The sequence below is a fragment of the Tarenaya hassleriana genome, unplaced genomic scaffold, assembly GCF_000463585.1.
Source record: "Tarenaya hassleriana unplaced genomic scaffold, ASM46358v1 Cleome558, whole genome shotgun sequence".
NCBI classification, from domain to species: domain Eukaryota; kingdom Viridiplantae; phylum Streptophyta; class Magnoliopsida; order Brassicales; family Cleomaceae; genus Tarenaya; species Tarenaya hassleriana.
Genome location: NW_010968173.1, coordinates 9,895 through 21,833, shown reverse-complemented (window position 1 = coordinate 21,833; position 11,939 = coordinate 9,895). Strand labels below are relative to the sequence as shown.

The 11,939-nt window shown below is 38.0% G+C and overlaps 1 protein-coding gene across 1 annotated transcript; it reads right to left on the bottom strand.

Annotated features, from left to right (window-relative positions):
- Positions 1–1,518: 1,518 nt before the first annotated feature.
- Positions 1,519–8,085, bottom strand: LOC104798664 (ATP-dependent RNA helicase DEAH12, chloroplastic-like). Its single transcript, XM_010520838.1, has 4 exons — positions 7,042–8,085; positions 5,409–6,773; positions 3,386–5,153; positions 1,519–2,935 (listed from the first exon to the last, which is right to left on the bottom strand). Exons 1-4 carry the CDS (start codon positions 7,999–8,001, stop codon positions 1,695–1,697), a joined length of 5,334 nt encoding a protein of 1,777 aa, XP_010519140.1. The 5' UTR covers positions 8,002–8,085; the 3' UTR covers positions 1,519–1,694.
- Between the last annotated feature and the right edge of the window lie 3,854 nt (positions 8,086–11,939).

Sequence of the window (11,939 nt, the reverse complement as noted above, 5' to 3'; positions counted from 1 at the left end):
GCCGACGTCTGGTGAGCTCCGGTATTGAGAGGTGACATCAATGCCGGAGTTGGGTGACATGCCTAGTATCGAGAGGTGACATCGATGCTAGGGTGGGGTGATGTGTTCGGGAGGAGAAAAATATCTTTATGCCGGATCCGAGTGGTTGCGGAGTAGATTGATTCCGAGGAGAGAGGTGGTTGTGCTATGCACATGGGGAGTACATTACCTACGCATGGTGCGCGTAGAGACGATTTGACGGACTCTATCCTGCGACTTATCGTACAGAGTTGATTGTGAATGTTGTATGCTTACCGTGATTCTATGTTTTCTTACTCCTGTTTATTAGAATATTAATATATATATATATATATATATGTGTGTGTGTGTATGTGTGTGCTTTCCCTGGTACCATGAGAATAGAACTCCGGGTTACGTCCGAGTTCACTCTCTAAGCAATTAGTTTAGGACGTTGTTACGCAACGTTTCAGGTCGTGAGCAACAGTAGCCGAGGAGCAGACATCGGAGACCTGGGCAGTGCACCTCTACCGATCATGTATAATTACGTACTTTGATATATTTAGAATTGGGAAATGGTTTGTATTATATCGGTGGTAGACTTTCGTGGTTTGTAATAATTTTATCACTACCACTCGACTATGTATAATTATCTCCAAAATAATGTATCATATATGTGTATGAATGTTTTCTTCCACTCAACTCTGAAAAGAAAAGTTTTAAATTCCCGCGGATTTTTGAAAATTGGGTTTTATTTTAGTTGTCCATGTGACGCAACTCGTATTGCGGGATATGGGTTTCGGGCGTTATAAATAAAAAAAGTGGTAATTGCATATCCTAAAAATAACCTAAAAACAATATAGAAAAATAAAATAAAAAACAAGTAAATAAAAAGAGCGGGAGGAGATGAAGGGTGGGGCTACTACAAAAATCGTATGGAGGTATTTTTTTTACTTTGGTTATAATTTTATAAAATATATAAATAAATTGTATAATTTTAATTAGGTGCATATGACCCCATCCCAGTAGATATAGGGCCGCCCCTTGTGTATGCGTTTAAACATTCGATGTATATTTTGTCCAATTAAAAGTTTGCATATCTTTTTTATCAAATTTTGAAGAATTTGTGTATTTGTATTTTTAATAATAATAATAATATAAAATCACATATATATAAATGAATTTTTATAAAATTTCAAATAAATATTTTAACTATAACACTTCAATATAAAATATCTTAACCTTTCAAAAATCCTACATAAATATCTAAATTTTTAAAAGCTTTCTAAATAAATTGAAAGTCCAAGCTATTAACGGATTTTGTATTTATCTGAAATTTTAAAAATTTAGGTATTTTTATAAAAGTTTTAAAAAGTTCAAATATTTATATGATATATTTATTTATGATTTTTGTAAAAATTTAGCTATTTAAATATTATTTTTTCTAATAATAATAATGATAATAATTTATTGAAACTCTTGTGATATATATCTATATATATATATATATATATATATATATTAAAAAAACATGCTTTGCAAAAGCACATATTTACACTAAACGCCACTTATTAAAATACACAAAAGAAAAAAAAACCTCTAAAAACCATACTGAACCGTTTACTTAGATTTGTAATATGATCGGGCGCCATTACCGAAGGCTTATAAATATGTACATTGGGCTTTGCATATGAAAGTCAGATGAGGTCGATGACGTCCATGGCGATTCCAATGCCGCCATGAATGGTCCGAAGATGGTCATAGCAAGGTTCGGGGCTGCTGAAGATGTCCAAGCAAACCCAGCAGATGTGCCTCCCACACCGACACTCCACGTGGTTGCACCCTTCCGATTTCTCTATCGTGTGGCCGCAGGCCGGACACAGCTTCACGTCCTTCCCTCTCGCCCATTCCTTTAGGGACAGATCCGGGTCTTCCTTGAACTGTTTGTACCTTTCACAGGAGAGACACGGGTGGTATTCTTGGTGACATTTAGTGCACGTCTCCGAGTCACAGGCTCCGCAGATGAACGGCTCACCATGTTCACAGGGGCCCGCCACGCGATAGATTGCCGGGCAGTCTGGTGTGGGGCAGAATCGGAATTTTCTGCTGCTCGATGCGACGAATGAGGACAGGGATGCCCGGAAGAGTTCGTCGAGTTTCTCCTGAGATAGAAGGGCCTTCAGATCCGCAAGCACGATGTGAGCCCCACAGCCTTCACGTGCACAGAGTATGGGAAACGTGTCAGAGTTTCTCATCGATGCCTCAAACTGTTCCAACAAACATGCTTTGCAAAAGAGGTGTGAGCATCCCTCGAGTAAGTAGCCATCCTCGATCTCAGACAAGCAAATGGGACATGCAGCTTCGAGGTCATCTGGTTCTGTGCTCTGTTCATTTTCAATGTCCGCCAGTTCATAGACAATCTTTTCTACTTCCTGCTTCATCTCTCTGCTGCCACGAACCAGAATAATGTGCTGCCTGATGTTGAGCCCGAGATCAACCCCAGGTACCTTTTCTTTAATACCTTGGAGGTCAGGACCGAAACGCTTTACAACTTCCTTCATTAGGTCAGGACGCAGATCAGGACCTCGGAGATGAATTTCCAGTTGCTTGCCTTCATGGTAGGTCAGGAGCGAGTCAATCAGCTTCTGTTCAGCGTCGGCAATTTTCTCTCCTGATCCACAGATGCGTACAGCCAGATTGTACCTGTCAAAAATTATGTACGTTTCAGTCTCCTCCTGGATTGTCCGCATCAGATTAATACCCTCTCTGCGGAAAAGATGCTGCAGCAATGCTGGGCTTAGGCTCGGATGATCTACAAGCCTCCCTCTCATGAGTTCTTCAAGAGATGTCCGCATCTCGGCAACGGGTCGTGTTGCATTAGCAGATATTTTCACACGATAAGCACCGCTAGGAAGGGGGTCTAGACGCCATTCAGCTCCTACAAAATGCAAAACAATCACGGTATCAACCTCCAATAAGTATCGGGAAAACATTTAGCAGAAGCATAAGGCTACTATAATCCTGTGCATGAATGGTGTTTACTCAGAGATAACAACTAAAGCCAGTTCATGGATCGTTGATCCTGAGCCTGCAATGATCCAACAATTAACTTCTCACTGACCCTCTTACAAGAGTTGGAATCTATAGTTTTCAAAGTAAACATCCAGACAAATGTCGCGATTATCTTCACAAAAGAAAAAGAAAGTAGCAGATAAATCAAACAGTAACAGTTACTGAGAAACTACGCACCAGTTAGCTAATAAAGGCAGTCAATTATTCACCCATGGTTGAGCATACGGGATTCAGCAAGTTTATATGTTGGTTGCAGTTGACGCATGATGATATAACAATTGAAGAACAAACAGATAAAATTTGGTTTCTGAATTACCTCTTTGTCTCTCAAATCTTTTTAATAAACCCTTCAGTTGCCTTTCAATAATGTTATAGATCGAGGCAGAGCAGGTCAAGGAGCTCTGAAACAATTGCTCACACTTTATCTTCTGCCATGGAAGCCATCCAGGCAGTACTTTTCCATCTAAATCCTGCAAAGCTTTTGCTGCTTCCAAATGTAACCGCCAGTCAAAGGTAACCAATGCTTTCATGAAATAATCCGTTGCTTTAGATTCGAAAACCTGAACACGGACGGTGTTAGGCTCAGGATTCTTCGCTGACATACACCCAAAGATTCTCTGATATAGAGCATCTTCACAGGCAGCGGGAGATCGATTCTCTATCACATCTCCCCTGAACAAGAAAAAGTTTAGATCGTTTCTCATTGTAAGACACTCCAAAACATCCAAAATTTCGGCCTCAGACAGATCTTTATCAAGCCCACTTATCATAATGGAATCCTCAGATTTTGTATCTCTCCGAACCCGAACAAAGTTACCGCCTATCATTAGGTTGGATATTCCAGCGAATATGCTATGGATATCACCGGATTCGCACCTAAGACAACCTTTACCTAAGCTCCGCCTCCGAGGCCATCGAAGCTTGACCGTGACAGAAGGGAAAGAAGGCATTTTATAGTTTCCTCCACCGCTTGCAAATGACGGAAATAGTTTAATTATAGATCCGTTAAAGTTAAAGTTCTGAAGTTCTGTTGCCTTCATTGCAGAATCTGGCGTGAGAAAGGTTATCCTGCCCCACTTCTCTTTCTCATCACATTCTTGTCTATTTAACAACTTGTGAACACAGCAAATAGACCCGCCAAGCTTTTCCTCAAGAAACATCAACAGCCCCCTGTCATCAACTACTTTATCACCAAAATAATATACTTCAACAGTCAAGAATCTCTGATCAACTTCAAGATGCTTTATCTGAGCACCAGACCCAAACAGTGCAAAAGGCACAGATCCACGTCCCTTATATAGATATTTCTCCATGCATTCATCACGCAACCACCTCTTTTCAAACTCCAAGGCATCATTCACAAGGGCTGACATTTTTTCCATGTCACTGGAAGTTGCATACACTAAAATCTCATTCCGATCATTATCAACTTGAACACAAACCCGTTCATCCATACAGAGAGACCTGGCACGTGAAACAAGTGAAAGCAGATTATGGTTAGATTTCCCACAAAATCTTTTTAGCAGAATGCTTCCACAACCAAGTATTTTTTTCACTCGGAGTCTTCGATTATCCAATTCAGAGGCATCAAAAGGCGGAGGTGGGTCAAGCATACACAAAGCTTCAAAATCAAACGCGGTCACACATACCAAGTACTGATTCACAACCGATAGAAGTTCACCGAAAACAACCCAGCTTGGCTTTTGGGCAAATGCAAGCAATGAACACGACGGATGTAACTGAACATGTTGACCAGTCAACGCCACCTCATACCCAAGTTGATCATTGCCAGTGTACATGGCCACATTTTGAGCAAGGGATGAAAGTATAACTTTTTTCAAATTCTTGTCATGCTCAGTAGCTTTGTTTGGATTCCAAACCCAGAAACTGGGACAGACAAGAGTAAGTTCTTTCTCAATGCACATCTCCAATTCACGTACTGTATCCTCGCATCTCCTCATTGATTTGGCATTGATGCTGTTTTCCCAGCACCATCTGTTTCTTCCGTCTCGAGGCAGAGATGCCCATTCTTTGTACACCGAAAGAAGAGTGAAAAGGTCACCATTACGATTACAGAATTGCACCTTGAAGAACACAAAGCAAAACCTTTAGAATGTGTGCTAAAAGGTTATAAAATGATCTAGACAGCGAAAGAACTGACTTGTAGATCAAATGTTTTTACAATAAAAAAAAGTTGACATTCTCATCAAGAAGCATAGGTCATAGAAAGAGTGAAAATAGCCAACAAGATGGTCTAAGGTGATGTCTGCAATTGGTAACCAAAAAGGACCAATAAAATTAGAACATAACAATTCTTTAAGAAAAACTCATATTCATACCTTGAGGGAATCAGCTTTCATCTTATCATCAATGTTACCAACTCTGCAGAATATACTGCTAGCATTTGCCATAACAGCAGCAAGAACAAGCCCCTCTTTGCCCATTCGATGCTTGAAGCATCCTAAAATTAACTTCCCAAGTCTTGGTTCAAGACCCAAGTTAACTAAACAGTACCCTTCATGTGTTAATTCAAGAGTTCCATTCTTCTCAACAACCGCTCCCAATTGAACAAGATTTTGGACGGCCATTGCAATGGCTTTCGGGCTGGGCGCATCAACAAAATCAAAATTATCTATGCTTTTTACACCAAGTGCAGCAATCCTCAAAACTGCCACACCAAGATGGACCCTCTGAATTTCGGGTACCTGATTTGGACTCAGCAACTCAAAATCGTACTGGGAGTACAGTCTGTAACATCTTCCAGGACCCGTCCTTCCAGCACGGCCAGCACGTTGTTTAGCAGAACTCTGGCTGACCCAGCAAACCTTAAGGATGCTCATACCAGTACTAGGTTCATATTTACCCTCTTTAACCATCCCTGAATCAATCACATACTTGACCCCAGGAATAGTCAATGAGGTTTCTGCGATATTTGTGGAAAATATGACTTTTCTTTTCCCAACATGATTCTGGAAAACCCTCAATTGCTCTTCAAAAGAAAGCTTCCCATGCAAAGGTAAAGCGACTGCAGACGGAACTTCAAACCTTTGGCATGCCCACTCTACTTCTGCCTGGGAAGTCAAGAAAGCAAGAATAGTTCCTTCTTTCTCTGTTTTATGCAATTCCAATGCCATCTTCACAACGTCATGAACGTATGAAGGAATACCGCCAAAGACAGGAGCCACTTCTGCATCACTAGGGATGTATACAATCTCAACCGGAAAGCTCCTTCCAGTGATATGATAAATTCCACAACCAAAAAAATAGTTTGAGAGTTGGCAGGCATCAGCTGTGGCAGACATTATGACAACCCTTAGGTCAACCCTTCTGCATAGCAAATCTTTAAGCAATGCCAAAAGAAGGTCTGTGTTTAAGCTTCTTTCATGGGCTTCATCAATGATAATGCATGAAACGCCGGTTAAGTTCCTATCTTTCGTGCAATGTTGAAGTAGACAATGATCTGTCATGTATATAACTTTCGAATTAAAGCCCTGAGCAGACGAAAAAGTTGGATGAGAGCAGACTGAATTGCCCTGATAACAGCCGCCACATTCTTCTCTAACCCTTTCGGCCAATGAGATGGCAGCGATTCTCCGTGGTTGTGTACAAATAATCGACTCTCTGGCAGCCACTCCTGAGTCCAGAAGGAACTGAACTAACTGTGTACTCTTCCCTGAACCAGTTTCTCCAATCAATACCATAATCTGTGCACACAATGGAAGAAGAAAGAGTACATGTTCAAACATCAAATCATAAAGAAGATCGGCTCATTGGCATAAACTGTGACTTCTGAGCTCAAGATCGAAAGAAGGGATACATAAAATGAACAAGTCTCCGAGATATCTGACATGGAATTACTAGCTTTCTAGCAATCCACACCAATCTAAACCTACAGCTTCAATCCAGAAAAAGTTCATGAATATCTTGGATAGGTCACTAAAACATGTTCAAAATTGAAAATTTCCAGGATACCTGTTCACCGTGAATTCTCCTCAAAATATTGCGCCGGTAGGCATAGATAGGCAGCCCATCCTCCAACCTCCGACACTCCCTGCGGATCAGTTGGTGAATACGAGGCCATTCATAGCCCCCGTCCAAGTTAAACACTTCAACACCAATTTCCTCTTCAGAACCCTCAAAGATTGCATTTTTTCCTTCGAGAAACCTCAAAATGCACTCCATAGCGCTCTTGAATTCACCCAATCGCTTGGCGATTAACTCCTCCTCTGCCTTTAAAACCTTCTTTTTGTCGTTCAAGTCGCTGAAATCCTTCAATCCGAGACCACCCTTCTTCTTCATGGAAGCCGAGACGGTTTCGATTCGGCGGGATTTCTCATCTAACTCGGCGTTCCACTTCTTGACGCCTTCACAATTCTCCAAGAGCGACACGACGTGAGCTGAGAAGAGGCCTCGAAGCTTGTCATTGACCTCGTCCATGTCGGACGGGACGACAATGTTTCGAATTAACCTAGGAACGAAATCGTGTTTCTCTTGGAGACGAGAGTCCCAGAGAGACAAGACGGCGGCTCGAGCGTCGACCCACTGCCGGAAAGTGAAGCTGCCAGCGATAGACCCTGACTGAGGCACAAGCACTGTCTCCGCCGATATTCCACACCGAAAAAGGAGGGATCCGATCTCTTGCCGTCTCGCCGGCACCGGCCGCTCCTTGTAGCAATAGGCGGTCGGGTGCAGGAGCTCGACGACGAAATTAGATCGGAGATTCCTACCTGGCGGAGTCTTTCCCGGCCGCGGAGGCTGATCGCGCCGGTAATTTGGCGGGAAGCTGGGATTAGGGTACTGGCGGTGGGGCAGATTTTGACTCCGATGATGATTCTGCCGGTAGCGATGGTGATCATCGTAGGAAGAGGAAAAAGGCGGCCGAAGATTATTCGCCGGAACCTCGCCGGCGGTGGGAGGGGAAGAGTTCCTCATGGCATGAGGAGTGAGAGCGAAGCCAAAGACGAGAGAAGTTGGGGAGACGGGCAGGGCAGGGCAGAGCAGAGCAGAGCGAGAGAATAAAAAAATGTCTACTTTACCTTTTCCTTCTCTTTCAACGAATATATATACTTTCCTCTTCACTTGACCTCTTTTACTCGCATCGCATCTTTTCCTAATTTTTATTTTTATTTTTTACCATTTAATTTTTGTATATTATAACTCCTCAGGAATATTACGCCCTTTTATTTTTGTTTCTATTTTTAGCCCCTTCCAAGTTTTTAGTACCATATTTCTATTATTAGTGATATCTTATGAATTAAATAGTGTGCTGAGATTTCGGTTATCTATATATAAATGGAATCAAATAATATACACCTTTATCATGATAATTTTTTTCCATAAAGATTCTAAATAAAATCGATAACCGAAATTAGTATGGATTTTGATACAAGATATTCGGTTACCCAAAATACTCTGTTTTTATTTGGAAATTTTCACTTAGCGACTCAGTGTTGTATAAAAAATCTGGGTGAGAAATGCAATTTCTATATGGTATTGATCGGACCAAGAATTGCTACCATAACAGATATTCAGACATAAATTTTAATATATAATATAATTTATTTTTAATAAAATTCTTAATAATAAGGAAAAAAACTAGAGCCGTGATATACTCCTAGGAAGTAGTTATTTTGGTATTATTGGTTTGTTATTTTGAATATATCGGAGATATTTAATCTCTATCGGATCTTCTTTCATTTATTCGATTGGATACAAAACCCCTCATTCTCGCTTGAGCACGCTCTCTCTCACCTATGTGACGACTATAGCATAACACTACTAAGAAAGGAAAAAAAATAACAAAATGAATTTTGCTAAGATTTGGACAAGGACACTAATCTAGCTTTACTTTCCAAGGTTTATCATCAATTCAGTCGTGAGCTAGGTTTTCCTTTATTAGACAAGAATTTAGTCCATTGCGGGGTTGGATAAGCTTGAACAATTGGCCTCAAAGACACTTTACTTGATCCTGAAGTAGCGGTTCGTCCCGTGTTTCGCCCAATGGGTCCATAAGATTAACCGACTCGATAGACCTTTTAACACCCGTAATCCATATCTCACATACAAGATATATCACATGGATAAATAATATCACAACCGTAAAATTTCAAAATATAAAAATTTAAAAACCATTTGTCAGAGTATATTGCAACAAAAAAATATTATCAAATACATTAACATGTTTTACATACGTAAATAAAAATATACTACAAAAAAAATCATTTCCGACGAACGAATCCATTGGAAATGTTCGAAAATCCGTTGGAAATTACGATTTTCAACATATTTTTCCATTGTAAAACCGTCGTTGGAAATTGCTTTCCGTTGAATACGCATTGGAATTTTCAACAGATATTTTCGTTGGAAATTCCAACCGATATCCGTTGAAATTGCCAACCGATATCCGTTGGAATTTTCAACGAAATTTTAATTGCTTTTTCCGTTGGAATTTCCAACCGATATCAGTTGGAATTTCAACGAAAAATTCAAAACATACTAGAAAATAATCTGTGCGGATAGTGCGGACTAAAAATACATATAAGTTTTTGAAAATTTCATTAATAATTTTAATATTGTATATAACACAATTTGTTGTTGATTTTATAATTCATATTCTTAGATGAAGAATTTTTTAAAGTCTTGTAATAACAGTATTTTGCAAAATTTTAAGAGAGATTATCAATAACTTTTTTATTTATATTTTTTAATCAATATCATTATTTTTAAGGGTTATGGACTATAATTATAACATAGAGTTAAAATGTTGAATACCAGATTAATGTGTTTATCATTTTAATTATATTTTTAGTGTTGAATAAATAATGTGCATTGGATGATTATTTAGTTGAACCTTTTCATTTAGTTTAAACTACACTAATCATAGTTTCTGATAGGGATGAGTACTTTTCGTTATTCGGTTTGTGTTAGGATCATGAATGACTCGGTTCGGTTCTTTCGGTTTTACAAAAATAGCTACCAATCGGTTATTATATTATATTCGGTTCGATTTGATTTCGGTTCCGGTCCGGTTTTATTGTTTATTAAAAAATTTAGAACCTGTTATTTTTTTTTTAAATTCGGTTGGTTTGGATTTGATTCTAACAAATTCGATTTGTTTAAAATTAATATTGTTTGATAATTTTAGACGATTTGGATCGATAAAATATCCTATGTTTCGATTTGGATTTCTTTCGAAACGCCAACCCCTAATTTATGAGTAAAAATCATATATATAAAAATACAATTTGTTTAAATGGGAATATGATATGTGTTCTATTATTGAGAATATGAGAAGTTATAAATTAAGTAATCAATTCTTAATTAAAATATAAGAGGGTTATACATTCATTTCATAACTTATCCATTAATTTTCATGCATTAAAAAGAGCATGTATTGTATGAAAAATGTGTGAGATATTAATTTAATACATTCATTTATTAAATTATATTAATTTGAAGTTTACTGATTTTTTACGTACATAAATTCATACATAAAATATTCATGTATGTAATAATCGTATGCAATTCATTTTAATATCTTATAATTTTATTTATTCTCTTAAATTAAATGAATATATTCCATAAAAAAAATAAATATACAGAATTAATATACTCTTGTTTTATCTTATATATATAATTATAATTTTTTTTTAAAATTTTTCTCTTTCAAATGAGATAAAATCTCATGTTTCTTTGATTGACCTAATACTTTCGATCATTTCTGCAGGCCAATGTTGATGTTGCTCTATCCTCTGTAAGTTTTTTTGTTATATTTCTATATTCCAAATATGTGTAGATATTATGTTCAAATCATTTATCAGATTAGACTCTTATACAAACAATCCCACGTTATATTTTTTTAATTTTGATCTGGATTAGAATAAAAATATATTTAATTTGTGGTTCTATTTAACCATTTTTTCTCCTCCAAAGATATGCGTGGGTGATAGCAATTGAGAGCCCATCACAAAAAGACGACGAGCAATTACTTGTTTATAGGATTTTGTATTCATTCCTCATTCTCTCCGAATTTATCCTCCAATCCGCTCTACAATGGTAAGTGAAAATAAAAATATATTTTATAATTCTTTACAAATATAGAAAATTTGTTATCATGATTATTATGTACGTACTTTTATAATTTATGAAGAAAATCAAATATTTTTGTAATATTTGTAGGATACCGATATGGTGATGAGGTTAGTGTTCGTTTCGTTGCGTGGGTTTTCTTTGGTATAAATGTGCTTTGTTATATTGATACCAGAAGAATTACATATACAATAGGTAAAATGTTACCAAAAACAAAGGGATTCCCATGCAAAGCGGGCCAAAACAAACACAAAAACTAATCATTGCGATATCATAGTTGCATAATTTCATTCATGTTCGAGTCTACCGTCTTTTACAAGGATATGAGGATATTTTTTATAAGTCGATCGACCTTGAGCTTCATTTGATTCATCGAGGTCCACTGGTTCTTATGAATTCAGGCATTCCTCTCTTTTCATATCTCGTACACCGCAAGTTATGTCAATAGCTTCATTATGATCCCCCTATTGTGAGCATCCGGTTTTTCTGCCTGTTTTACCCAATCTAGGCAGCACCTAACATCCGTTTGTGGATTTCCACCAAGCTTCGCAGCAAAGGACAACCATAAAACATAGTTGTAATTGCACAAAAAGAACAAGTGCGCATGGGATTCAGCATCTTTGCAGCATAAGACACATCTGTGACACCCGTAACCTGTGTAAAGTATACGGGCTGTGCCACATGGACGATATAAAATAAAATAATAAGTCGCGGAAGCAAAATCACGAAATCCAAAAACATTTTTAATAAACCAGAGTAAGCAGCAGAAAGTACAACCGGCG

What these genes read in the sequence shown, in the direction of transcription:
- LOC104798664 (XM_010520838.1), bottom strand. Translation starts at nt 8,001, where the DNA reads ATGAGGAACTCTTCCCCTCCCACCGCCGGCGAGGTTCCGGCGAATAAT. An exon ending in TGAAAGCTGATTCCCTCAAG is followed by an intron (nt 5,154 to 5,408) that starts GTATGAATATGA and finishes GTGTTCTTCAAG; the next exon opens with GTGCAATTCTGTAATCGTAA. An exon ending in AAGATTTGAGAGACAAAGAG is followed by an intron (nt 2,936 to 3,385) that starts GTAATTCAGAAA and finishes TGCATTTTGTAG; the next exon opens with GAGCTGAATGGCGTCTAGAC.